This window comes from Dromiciops gliroides, chromosome 3 (assembly GCF_019393635.1).
Source record: "Dromiciops gliroides isolate mDroGli1 chromosome 3, mDroGli1.pri, whole genome shotgun sequence".
Lineage (NCBI taxonomy): Eukaryota > Metazoa > Chordata > Mammalia > Microbiotheria > Microbiotheriidae > Dromiciops > Dromiciops gliroides.
Genome location: NC_057863.1, coordinates 259,781,541 through 259,795,731, shown reverse-complemented (window position 1 = coordinate 259,795,731; position 14,191 = coordinate 259,781,541). Strand labels below are relative to the sequence as shown.

Sequence of the window (14,191 nt, the reverse complement as noted above, 5' to 3'; positions counted from 1 at the left end):
AACAACGGCTTCCTCTGTGATCTTATACTGCTAAGTGCCTTTCCTTCACATCTTTTTTCATATTTGTTATTATTTTGCCTATTTCTATCCAATGACTCTTTTTTTACAAACAAAAAATCAGTATACATTTATTTTTTAAAGGCATAAATGACATGCTTATCAAATTTATAGATAACATAAGGTTAGGAGGTGTTGCTAACAAAATTTAATGCAGAATTAGGATTCCAAAAGATCTTAATGGGCTAGAATATTGGGTCCAATATATGAAGATGAAATTTAATGGGCATAAAATGTAAAAAGTCTTGGGTGCAAAATATCAACTTAACTTTACAAAACTGGCAAAGTAAGACCTCCAGTGACTCTTTTGTAGTTTGATTGTTACAGCACTGAGTATGTCAATTCGAGTAGTAATGTCACCTATCTTTATCATTACTGTTATTATTTATTATTTTATTATATATTTCCCATATTATTAAAAATAAGGCAAATAATTGGTGGGACATTAATTTCACATAGGTAACTCATATCTCTCCAATTACTTAAACCTGTCTTTTTCTCAACTTATTTGGTATAATTGCAATTTCTAGAACCATAGCAAATAGTGATAACAATAAACATCCTAGCTTTACCCTTTTTATTTGAAAGGATTCCTGTTTCTTTACAGATAATACTAACTCTCAGTTTTAGATATTTATTATATTAAGGAAAGGTCCATTTATTTCTATACTTGCAACATTTTTAATCTAAACAAGGGGCAGATTTTGTCAAAAAGCTTTTTCTGCATCTATTAATATAATCATATAATTTTTATTATATATAATAAATTCAACATGTAATTTAAAGTGGTCATCGTCTGTCATTCTTTCTGGCCTCCATTCTGTTCTCTTCTGTATATTTTTAAAAACGCTTCAATGATCCTCATTTCTCTTTTTTTTCTTTTTTTGGCTACCTTACTTCTAATATTCATTTCATCACTCTACAGTACTCCAAAATTTTAAAAACAAAATGAGATCTTCCACTATTATGGTTTTACTGCCTATTTCAGTTACATTTATGTGTCTGTGCCTGTGCATATGCATGCAGGTGCATATATTATTGATATTAATTCATTAACTATGAATGAATATAGTACCTGTAAGTAGTGTAGTGTATATATTTATGGCTGCCTTTTCTAAAGTCATGATTGTTATCCCTTATTTCTGATTTGGATTTCTAAGTTTTTACTCAGTTCCAACCTTTTCATCAAGAATATTTGGAAGTCTATTTCATTAAAGATCTATTTTGTCCCTGTAGGATTTCACTCAATTTTGCCAAATAGGTTGTTCTGGTTTGTAAACCATTATCTTTTACCTTTTAAAATACCACATTCCAAAATCTCCTGTTTAAAAAAGTAGCAGACAAGTCTTCTATGATTCTGACAGTGGCTCCTTGGTACTTGAACTCTTTCATTTTTGGTTGCTTACTTTTCTTTGATCTTGGAGCTCTAGTTTGGTTATGACCCTTCCTGGCAGTTTTTATTTTGGGGTTTCTCGAGAGACTACTGGTAGATTCTCTGTATTTTCACTTTGCCCTATGCTTCTAATAGAGGTAGGCCATTTTTCTGTATTATTTTTTCATATACAGATTTTTTTTTGTTAAATTGTCTGTAAGGATATAATTTCACATTCCAATCTTGAGTCTGAACTACCATATTAGCCTGAATCTGGCCTGGCTAAAAGCAACATGGTTTCTTTATATTCATTTTAGAGGATTTCTCTATGAAGCCTTTTGAAAAACTAAATTAGCACTTACCTTAGCATGCATATTAGTACACAGACTAAATATGGTAATATATTTCTTTCTTTTTTTTTTTTGGTGAGGCAGTTGGGGTTAAGTGACTTGCCCAGGGTCACACAGCTAGTAAGTGTTAAGTGTCTGAGGCCGGATTTGAACTCAGGTCCTCCTGACTCCAGAGTGGTGCTTTATCCACTGCACCACCTAGCTGCCCTAAATACGGTAACATAAAAAGCTAATTTGAAAAGAGCTGAAGCTCTAAATTTTTAAGTGTTTCATCATTTAAATAGAAAATCAATGAAATGTTATGTTCACTTCAGAATTTTTTTAATGTAAACTTTCAATTATCACTGTGGTTTGAGATGTCATAAAAAAAGACTTTTGTGCACATACATAAGTGAACAAAATGTGCTGGCCAATACTTTGTCAATATAATATATTCTCTAGACTGTAGATGTAAAGAGAAATAAGCTCAAAAAAATGACTTACTTGTTATAATTCCAGCCAAAGCAAATACAAATTGATTTTCATCGGAATCCAGTTCTTGTTTTATATTTCCATCCAGTGATTTTACAAAACTCTCCATTGTTTGTCCAGTGATATTGAAAAACTTCAACGCCTTACCCTAAAAGTTTGAAAAGAACAATTAAAAAGCCTTACTCTTTTAAAGCTTTTAAAAACAGAGTAAGTAGCATTACTCTCTTTTCCCAGGAACAATTAAATCAATAAAACATATGCTTATTAATCATGTACTCAGTGTAAAATACTGAAAGTATAAGACAACAAAACAGCACCTGCCACCAAGGAGCTTATATTCTACTAGGGATATACAACATGTGCACACAGATAGCTAAATGGAACATAGATACAAGGTAATTTCTGAAGGGAAGAGAACACCAATGACTTGCAGAATCAGGAAAGGCTTTTGAAAAGGAGGTGACACCTGAGTTGTGCTTTTGAAAGAAATGCAGGGGGGGGGGGCAGCTAGGTGGTGCAGTGGATAAAGCACTGGCCCTGGATTCAGAAGGACCTGAGTTCAAATCCAGCCTCAGACACTTGACACTTACTAGCTGTGTGACCCTGGGCAAGTCATTTAACCCCCATTGTCCATTAAAACGAAAACAGAACAAAAAACAAAAAACTAAAGAAATGCAGGATTCTATAAGGCACACATGAAAAAGAGCCTATGCCAAGGCAGGAAGTAAGAATTGGAATTCAGTGTATGAACAACACACGGTGGCCACCATGACTGAAAGACAGTGTACAAAGGAGTCTGATGAAATAACACTGGAAAGATAGATGGGAGACAGATTTCAAAGGACTTAAATGCCAAGCTAAGAATCTTTTACCCTGAAGGCAGTAGGTAGCCAATGAGGATGTCTGAGCAAAGGAGCAATGTTGTCAAGATATGTGTTTTAGGATTATCAATTTATGTGGAAGATGGATTAGGGACAGGAAAGACTGGGAAGTTAATTAGAATGATATTGTAATAGTCCTGGCAGGAGAATGCAAAGGCCATAACTAGAGTTAAAGCTGCATGAGCAAAGAAAAAAAGATGGATATAAATGATGCTATGGAAGTAAAAGTGACAAAAATTTTTAATTGACTGGACACAGAAGAGGAGGGAAAGAAAAGAGTCAAATATTTTTTTTCACTCTTAATATTATTTTCCCCAGTTACATGTAAAGCTAGTTTTCAACATCTGTTTTTATAAGATTTTGAGTTCCAAATTTTTTTTCCTCTCTCCTTTCCCTCTTCCCTCAAGATGGCAAGCAATCTGATATAAGTAATATATGTATAATCATGTTAAACGTGTTTCCACAGTATACATGTTGTGAAAGAAGAATCCAAACAAATGGGGAAAACCTCAGGAAAGAAAAAAAAAAGTAAAAATACTAAGAGTCAAAGATTACTCTGAGATTACAAACCTAGATGAATAGAATAGTAATGCCCACAACAAAAAGTTAGGAGGACACATGGATTTATAAATCCCTTAAAAGAATTTATAAGCCCTTATAAGGGCATTATGAATTCCATTTTGGACCTGCTGAGATCCAGATAAAGAAGCTGTTAACAAAGAGCTAAAGTTCAGGAGAAAGATTAGGATGGAGTCGATTTCAAAGTCATCTGCATAAAGATGATTATTGAATCCACAAGAGCTGATAATATCATCAAGAGAGTGTAGTCAGAGAAGAAAAGGAGCCAAGGATGGTCCTGAGGAATTTCATGCTTAGGAGGTGAGGAACCAATCCATCCAGCAAAAGAGACTGAGATGTCAGACAGGTAAGAGGAGAAGTCAAGGAAACCTAAGAGTGTCAGGGAAACCAAGGAAAGAGACCATATCCAAGAGGAAAAGTTAGCTGATAGTGTCAAAAACTATGAGGTCAAGGGGGGAGCTAGGTGGTGCAGTGGACAAAGTACTGGCCCTGGATTCAGGAGAACCTGAGTTCAAATCTGGCCTCAGACACTTGACACTTATTAGCTGTGTGACCCTGGGCAAGTCACTTAACATTGCCCTGCCAAAAAAAGAAAACAAAACTATGAGGTCAAGTAGAAGGAAGAGAAAGCCTCATTCACTTATTCTCAGTGTTTCAAAGAAGTTTGTGGTAAAGGAATAAGGAAATGATAGAGTAAATGAAAACAAGGTAAAAATATGAGAGGCAAGTTGTTTTAACAGTAGATGATTGAAAATGTCATTATGCTTATCCTGTGTATTAAACCACACATTAAGTAAAACACTGACTTTCAGAAACAAAATCTAAGCAACTTATTACTTTCATTCCCCATTCCCCAAACTTTCTCTTTCTATTGATGTCCATATCTCTTTTATTACATACCTTTAATTATTGAACCCTTAGTTATTTTGTTTCCCATATCCCTCTATTTAAAACACATCACCTGAGGGGCAGCTAGGTGGCGCAGTAGAGAGAGCACCGGCCCTGGAGTCAGGAGGACCTGAGTTCAAATGCAGCCTCAGACACTTGACACTTACTAGCTGTGTGACCCTGGGCAAGTCACTTAACCCCAACTGCCTCGCTTAAAAAAAAAAATTGAAAAAAATTAAAACACATCACCAGATACTATTGATTTGTCCTTTATAATATCTTAAATATCCATCTTTTCTTCCTATACTCACTGCCATGACACTAATTCAGGCCCAAATTACCTCATGCCTAGAATACATCAATATCTCCCTGGTTTCCCTGACTATGGAGCCTTTCACTGGTCCAATAACAATAACAATTATTTATATAATATATATATATTTATACATATATATACTTATACACACACACACACACACACACACACAGAGTGTTTTAAAAGTTTACAAAGGAGGAAAATGGTAGTTTCAGCATCAAATGGGATCTTGGGCAGTAGTAGCACCAGAAAGGTGTTTATGATCCTTTAGTTTTTTAGACCAGTGATTTTAATACAGTATAATTTAATACTGATCAAAGTTATCCTTTGTATACAGAAACAAAGAACCTGTTTCAATGCAGTCATAGCATTCCGCTTTGTATCTGTTGCTCTGTCTGGTTTCACTTTCACAGAACAAGATACCCACTGCTGTCTCCATCCTCCCATCCCTCCCCCCACTTTCCTACTTCCTTTTGTATGCTATCTTCCTCCTTGAGATTTTAAACTCCTTAAGGAAAGGAATCCTCTTAGTATTAAGTGTATCCTCAGTACTTAACACAGAGCCTGGCACATGGTAGGTGCTTAAGAAATGTGGGTTAGATTGGATTCTTTGTACAAGGAAACAAATGACCTGTTTTAATAGCAACCTGGGCCAGACTGTCTGTCTACTAAGGACTTGGGATGGGAAAGGACCACCCACCACTATTGCTGCTGAGGTTTGGAATTTAATGTTTTGTACTTCAATGAATTATAAAATTTATTAATTTGATGTAGTATATGTGGATGTCACCTAATTAAACCAGTTACTCAGAAAATGTTTACCAAGTGCTAAAGCTGCACAACAGCTCTGAGGTGGTGGATGTTACAGCTGTTATCCCCATTCTACAGATGAGGAAACAATCTCCATGTGTCCACACAGTGTGTCCAGGTGACACTGCTTCAGATTCTTGGAAGATAACTATGATGTTCCTTCTATATCTTTTCTTCTCCAGGCTAAAAAGTCCCATTTTCTTTGATAGATCCTCATATGGCATGAAATTGAGATCTTTCCTTAAATATTCTCCAACTTGGGGGCAGCTAGGTGGTGCAGTGGATAGAGCACCGGCCCTGGAGTCAGGAGGACCTGAGTTCAAATCTGACCTCAGACACTTAACACTTACTAGCTGTGTGACCTTGGGCAAGTCACTTAACCCCAACTGCCTCACTAAACAAAAAGAAAAAAATATTCTCCAACTTATCAATGTCCTACCTAAAATATGGCACATCTTATGTAAGTAGAACAGAATACTCCAGATACGATACAATGGAAATACCACTTCCTTATTATTATTCTCTTAATGGAACCAAAGATCACATTAGCTTTTCTAGGGGCTATATCATACTACTGGTTCATTTTGAGCTTTTAATCTACTAAATCTTATGAATATTTTTCAATGGACTGTTATCTAGCTACACCTCCCCCATCTCATATTTATGAGGTTGATCTTTTAAAGACGGGAGGTGGAGTGACGAGGCAAGAGAAAACTCCAGCTCGGCTGCTTCCTTCCTGTGCAACCTTGAACAAATCAATACATACCTTTTTGGAAATCCATTTCTGCCTCATAAAAATGAGGGAGTAGGACTATGAGATGATTCCTAAATTTGCTTATGACTCTTTATAGGAGTTTGTGACCTTGTCTTCCTAGCCTTATCATCTGCCACATAAATATTCTATGCCAGTGTCACCTTCAGGGGGTCATCACATCATTGATGTCCTGACTCCCTCAAATTCCCCTCCCACCATCTCCTTCTCACTCTAGCTATAAGTACTCTCCTTACTAGTAAATATATATTATGATATCTAGCTCTTATTACATGACTTTGTATTACAGCTGTTTATGTACATGTCTCATCTCTATGAGAAACTTAAGTTCTAAGTTTTTAAGGGAAGAGAAAATCTTATATGACTTCTTTGTGTCCTTCATTATGATTATTAGTGTTATTGTTCGTCATTCATGATTGAGAAAGACCAAAATGACATCACAATATTGGGGCCAGTGTACAGTGTGTCCAACTGTGGCTGATCGTATCAGTACAAGCTCAGAAAGCTCCACCACAAGTCATGCATCCAAGTTCTGTGTGACCATTTGGAAGGGAGATGTCTCTAAATTTATGCGTCTTTCATTTCTTTTAAGCTAATTCAATTCTACTTTGCTCATAGAACACAACATCTTCTTGATGTGCACATGCATGCTAGATAATACTGTGCCAGTGTCTCCTATGTCTCACAGCTGATTACAAAGTTCTTCAGAGAGAGCTTGTTAGTGTCCTTTCACTTCTTCTGACCTCCATGTGAGTGCTTTCCTTGTGTAAGTTCTTGGTAATATAGTTCTTTAGGCAAATTTACATTTGGCTTTCAAACAACATGGCCAACCTATTGGAGTTTCATGTTCTATAGTATGGTTTGAATGACTGACAGTTCAGCTTGAGAAAGGACCTCAGTGTCCAGGTAATCTTCAGAATGTTCCTAAGATAATTCAAATGGAAGCAGTTCAATTTTCTGACATGGTGCTCATTTACTATCCAGGTTTCACAGGCAAAGAATAATGAGGTCAGCACAATAATGTTCAGTTTGGTAGACATCCTAATACCTCTTCTCTCCCACACATTTTCTTGGAGTCCAAATGCTGAGCTAGTTCAGTGTTATGCATGCATCAACCTCATCATCTCTGTGTATATCCCTGGAAAGTTTACTGCCAAGGTAAGTGAACTTATCCACAGCATTCAAAATTTCTACATTTGCTGTAACTGATGGTTCTACATATGGATAGTGCAGTGCTGGCTGGTGGAGAACCTGGTCTTTTCATGTTAATTCTTAGCACAAGCGACAAAGAATCATCAATGTTTTGTTGTATCAGCCTCAGAAGCTGCATTGAGTGCAAAGTCATCTAAGAACAAAAAGTCACAAACCAACTCTCCCTCCACTTTAGTCTTGGCTTATAGCCTTTTCAAGTTAAATAATTGACCTTAAGTGCAGTAGTTGACCTTGATGCCATTTTTGTCCTCATTGAAGGCTATCAATATTAATGTCACTGAAAACATCATGGTAAAAGGCATGGAAGCAAGCACACAACCCTGCTTCAGTCCAATGGTGATTGGGAAAGTATGAGAGTCATTGCAGTGTTTTAAGTACTGAATAAATTTTTGTAAAAAAAGACATAAAGAACTGGGTCCTTCATACAAAAGTATTACTATAACTACCATATCCTTTAAGTTATTTAATGTTCAATTATAATACCAAATTTAGTTCACATAGGATACTTACGCCTCCCAAGATTGCTTTAACTACTTCCTCACTGCTGGAGACACTCCACAAAAGGGTACATGTTGCTGCTCCCATTTCTGTACAATATTCTGCCTGCTGCAATAGTTGCTGCTTCAATTCATTCAGCTGCTCTCTAAGAGCCAGTTTCTCCTGAAATTAAATCAGAATAAAATATCAGAAGATTAACACCATCATTCTATTTCTATTCTTTTTAAAAAGTTATAATAAATTTAAAATTAAATGCTAGAATTGTAAGTGTAAATGTTAACTATAAAGGCTGACTCATCAAAGTTATTTCTTAGAGAGCCACCATCCAGGGCAAGCAAAGCTCAGAGAAAGAAGGATACAGCTGAGTGTAACTGCTTTATATCTTTTTGAATTTTTAAAAATTATGAACTTGACAAGCATCAATAAATCTGAATGTTTCCATATGCAAAGAAAGAGACTTGTATATGAAACAATAAGTCTTTATTATGTACAGCTTATTTTTAAAGTATTTATGAACTTTAACACTGTTAAGAGCCCTATATGTGTGTCCTAAAACAATAGCTCAGATACCCTGCTCTTCATAGTCAGAGGTCACAATTAGTTCAAAGCAAAACTATATAATGAAATTTCATAGTAAGAAAAGTAGCAATAAAATGTTTCCCTAACAAACCTCCTACAAACACCCACCATCAGTGAGGAACATGAATATATGCAGGGTCAACATGTGAGAAATACATGTGGCCAGAGTGCATGTATAGAAGGGCAACTCATGCTTCTGATGCTTTAGGGACAATGATGTCTTCTGGTGATGTCATCACATTGCCCCTATCAGGCCTGCTCCCCACTCTAACACATAATCTCAGCTGCATGCTGCTCCATTAGACTCTGGACATCAAATGTGTAAGTTCCACTAGAACAGCTGGTCCACTGAAAACTTCTGTATTAGTCAAAGTCAACTCGAGAAGCTGCTTGGCTTAACCAAAGTCTTCATTGAGCATTGCCGGGTCCAGTCCCACTAGGACTACACGGATATGGAGCTTCTGTCAGCTTCTGGCTTCCAGCTTCATCTGAAGACAATCTCTAGGGCTATTTCTGCTTGAATCTTTTAGCTCAAATCCATTTCTTAGAAAAATAGCTACCCCAACCACTAATGAGCAAAAGTCCTAGGAAAAAATGCTTCTTATTTACAAACAAACAGCACTTAGAGACTAATCTGTCTCATTCTCTTGAGAGTCTTGGTTATGAGACTTCTAAATTCTATCTAGGAATTTTTAGTCCCAGGCACCAAGCTTTATAAACAAAAAGGAGAAAGAATAATCTTAGCTAAAGAGTTAGTGCTCGGGGCAGCTAGGTGGCACAGTGGATTAAGCACCAGCCCTGGATTCAGGAGGACCTGAGTTCAAATCTGGCCTCAGACACTTGACACTTACTAGCTGTGTGACCCTGGGCAAGTCACTTAACCTTCATTGCCCATAAAAACAAAACAAACCAAAAAAAAATTAAATTAAATTAATTTGGTAGGGCAAAGAGTTAGTGCTCTCAGTATCAAATGGATCTTTTTTTAGACTCAACTTTTTCTTTGGACTAAATGGCCCTTAGTCTCTCTGGAGATCTCACTTATGGCCAGCAAGTCTCCTGATTTTAACTTCTGAAGTCTAGAGTACTCCTCACCATTATCTATTTGCTAAATAAACATTAAATAGCTCTTGGGTACTAGGTTCAACTCCAAACCTTTTCCATCCTCCCATGTAGATAAGCAGGCAGGAAAAGGCAGAGTCAAAGATAAGTCTGGTACAAGGACATTATCTCATCTACCAGTCCAGTCACATTCCTGGCCTTCCATATGTTAGATAAGGTCAGTAAAGCCCAAACAAACAGCAAACAAGCCCAGTAGGATCTTGTATTGGCTATAGTTTTCAGTCAATTGTTAACTATGAAAAAGAGATCTGTGGTAGAAATGTCTGTCCATCCCTTCCATATAATGGCATTAAAGACACCCTCCATATGTGTATAGGCTGATCTCATAAAATTTTATAAAAATGAAAAATAGGCATATGCATCAATAAATATAGATCTCTTCTCAGTTACTTTGCAGCGGGCAAGGGAGGAGTAACAATAGCATCCATGAGCTTACCCATGTTTTATACAATAAATACAATACAAAAAAAGTCTAATTCCTTGATTGGGGGGGGCAATTGGGGTGTTAAGGGCTAAAATTCTAGCTAGTCTGTCTAAAATATCTAATCAGTGGTCGCCAATAAATTATAAGCTTTAGCAAGAGTTAGACTTTTAAGCATTTATTAAGGAGAATAAGAATTTGGTAAAGAGAGAGAGAAAGGCCTATATTCATCTATCTATTAAAGGGAGAGCGCATTTCTAGCTCCCTTCTCCACCAGCGTCCAAAAGAAAGAGAGCGAGACAGAGCGCCACTAGCTTAACACTTACTAGCTGTGTGACCCTGGGCAAGTCACTTAACCCCAATTGCCTCACCAAAAAAAAAAAAAAAAATCAAAGAAACAAATATAACATGGTAGTTACAATAGTACTGATTATATGTATTCCCTTTTGAACTTCTGATCTTCTCTGTATTTTTTTTTTTGATGAGGCAATTGGGGTTAAGTGACTTGCCCAGAGTCACACGGCTAGTAAGTATCAAGTGTCTGAGGCCAGATTTGAACTCAGGTCCTCCTGAATCTAGGGCTGGTGTTCTATCTACTGTGCCACCTAGCTGCCCCTCTTCTCTGTATTTTTTAAAATGTTTTGTTGATATACTTTTCTTTTTCCTTTTTTTGTTATCTCTATATCTACTCCCTTCCCCTTATAATTCTCTCTTCCACAAAAAGGACCCCTCATAACAAATATAATCAAGAAAAACAGCCACAACTGACCAGGTCTGAAAATGCATGTCGCATTCTGAATCTCCACATCATCATCTCTTCATAAAAACACAAGAAGCGTGCTTTATCATCAGTCTTCTGAAGTCACAACATCAGTGCATTTATCAGAAATCTTAAGTTGTTCAAAGCTATTTTCCTCTGTAATATTGTAATTACTTAATAATTGTTATCCTTCTTCTTACTTCACTCTGATTCAATTCATAAAAGTATTCCCATGCTTCTCTAAATGCATTCAATTCATTACTTCTTAGAGAATACTATAATATTTTATTATATTCCTATACCATAATTTGCTCAGTCTTTCTCAATTAATGGGTACCAATTTTGTTTCCAATTCTTTGTCACAACAAAAGTGCTGATATAAATACTTCTGGGCTTATAGCTTTCTTTTGTCAATATGATGTATTGCCTAATAGTGGCATTGCTGAGTCAACAGGTATGAAGACTCTTGAGAAATAAATCCAAATTGTTTTCCAGAATAGTTATATTAATTCACAATCTACAAATAAAACATTAGTGTACCTATCCTAACCCATGCCCCACAACAATTGTCATTTACCTTGTTTTTTCATCTTTATCAATATGAAGGATGAGAAGTAGGACCTCAGAAGTGTTTTAATAAGCATTTGTCTTAATATTTATTATTTGGAGCATATTTATATGTGGTCGTTGATAGTTTGTTTTTCTTTAAGAACTGCCTCTTCATTTCCTTTTACCACTTGTCTACCAGGGAATGGTTCCTATTCTATTTTTATAACCATTCCCAATATCTCTTGAACATCAGACCTCTATTAGAGGTGTTTACTATAAATTAACCACTGTTTTTTCCAATTAACTGCATTCTAAGTACAATTTCTACCATCAAAATTATCCATTTTATTTGCTGTGATACTCTCTAAATCTTGTCTGGGCAAGAAATCTTCCCTTATCTATAGGAAGATTTCCTTCCTTGTCTATTTAATCCTATCTGTTGTATACATTTAAAGCTTATTGTGGTAGATGGAGTGAGACATTGGTCTAAAATTGATTTCTGCTAAACTGTTTTCTAGTTTTCCAGCATTTTTTGGAAATACGAGAGTCCTTAACCCAATAGTTGAAATCATTGGTTTTATGTAATTCTGTGCTAGCATGTTCCATTAATTTTGAGTCTTATAGATCTGTCTTTTAGATTTAATGATCAACTTTTACATAATTTAATCAGTTCTACTAAATTTTGGCAATTACTGTTTTGTGGTACAGTTTGAGATATTATGCTACTAGGCCTCATTCCTTCTCACAATTCCCTTGAGATTCTTGATTTTTGTTACTCCTAATAAATTTTGCCATTTTCCCTAGTTCAATAAATTAACCATTTGATTGATATGGCACTGAATTGATGAATTAACCCTTTAATAGAGTCACTTTTACTATGTTGGCGTGGTAACTAATATCTCTAATTATTAAAGTCCATGTTAATTTTTGTATGGAGTATACCACAGCTATATTCAAATATATAGAAATCCTGTATTTGTTTTGATAGGTAGGTTCACAGATATTTTACAAGTTTTATACTTATTTTAAAGGGAATTTCTTTTTCTTTCTATTCCTGATAAGTTTTTTTGGTAATAAAAAGAAAGGCTGATGACTTTCTAAAATTGCTTTTAGGGGCAGCTAGGTGGCGCAGTGGATAGAGCACCGGCCCTGGATTCAGGAGGACCTGAGTTCAAATCCAGCCTCAGACACTTGACACTTACTAGCTGTGTGACCCTGGGCAAGTCACCTGACCCCAATTGCCTCACAAAAAAAAAAATTTGCTTTTATATTCTCATACTTTATTGAAGTTATTCATGTTTTAATTAATTTTTAGTTGAACCCTTAGTATGTTCTAAGTTAACAGTCATATGATTTACAAAAGATGATGATTTTGTTTCTTCTTTGCCTGTGCTGACTCTCTCAGTATCTTTTTCTTTTCATGTGCTAGAGGTAGTATTTCTAGAACTACAATAAATAACAGTAATAGGATTTTCCGGTTAAGATGCATGTGTGAATGGTCACAGAAGAACACAATTGCACCTATGTAATCCAGCAAAAGGCCAAATAATGATCAAGAAGTCCAAAAAGAAGTTACAGTAACTTTATCCAGCTAGGAAATGCAAAAAAGGAAAGCCAGAAGTCTATGGGGACTATGAAGGATCCAGTATGGGAAAATGGAATGAATACATGTAAACAAGTCATAAATCTGCCAATGTGGACCCAAGGCAATTCAGGAACAAATGAGGCCTGAAGTGTTATCTACCTGAGAGCAGAAAAAATAAGAGTACTCTGACCAAAAAAAAAAAAAAAGTTCCCAGGTACTCATAAACTCATGGACACAAGCTAGGGAGCCAGTGGTCCAAGAAATTCTTAGCACTCTGATTTGAAATTATATGGAGGGCCTTGAAGACTGCAACATTTTGAACTTGGACAATCCAGAGGAACCTGAAACCTACCAGCATTTTGAACTGAGATACACCAGGGAAAACATCAACAGCAAGGACCAAGGAAATTGAGTTTTGAACTTACCACGGCTTGAGTAATTCAATTCAAGTGTGCAAGAGAAGATGGAAGCATGGAACTTACAAAAAAAATTCCAAATCAGAAAATGAAGATGGAGATATGAGTAAAATATGAAGAAATAGGATGGATCCATAGAAACCAAAGAGATAAGTCCAGAATAAGAAAGTATTGCCAAAACAAATACAAACAGAACTTCAGAGAGAGAAAAATGTCAGCCACAAGAACAATAAATGCACCTTAAAGAAATGAAGTAAGGGACTGAAAAATAAAATTATAAATGATATAAGAACTATGAATGAAAGAAGTGGAAGGAAAATAAAGAACTCAAGACAAAAAGTACAAAAACCTTATCTTAAAGAGACTCTCTGAAAATCAGGACGTACAAAGCAGAAAGCAATGACTCCATAAGAAAAGAAGAAACAGTAGAACAAAATTAAAAGACCGAAACAATGGAAAACACATAAGGCATTTGATATTAAAAACAGCTAGCATGGAAAATAGGTCAAGAAAAAATAGTTTAAGAATCATAAGCCCAGAGAGGGGGAAAAAAAGT

The 14,191-nt window shown here is 35.8% G+C and overlaps 1 protein-coding gene across 1 annotated transcript in view; it reads right to left on the bottom strand.

Annotated features, from left to right (window-relative positions):
* The window catches only part of LOC122745526 (heat shock transcription factor 2 binding protein), a 101,540-nt gene that overhangs the window by 48,728 nt on the left and 38,621 nt on the right, over positions 1–14,191 (bottom strand). The window contains exons 4-5 of the mRNA XM_043990860.1: positions 8,219–8,368; positions 2,263–2,398 (exon numbers count right to left, since the gene is read on the bottom strand). Of these exons, the coding sequence (XP_043846795.1) occupies positions 2,263–2,398; positions 8,219–8,368 (286 nt within the window). The remainder of the gene's footprint in view (positions 1–2,262; positions 2,399–8,218; positions 8,369–14,191) is intronic.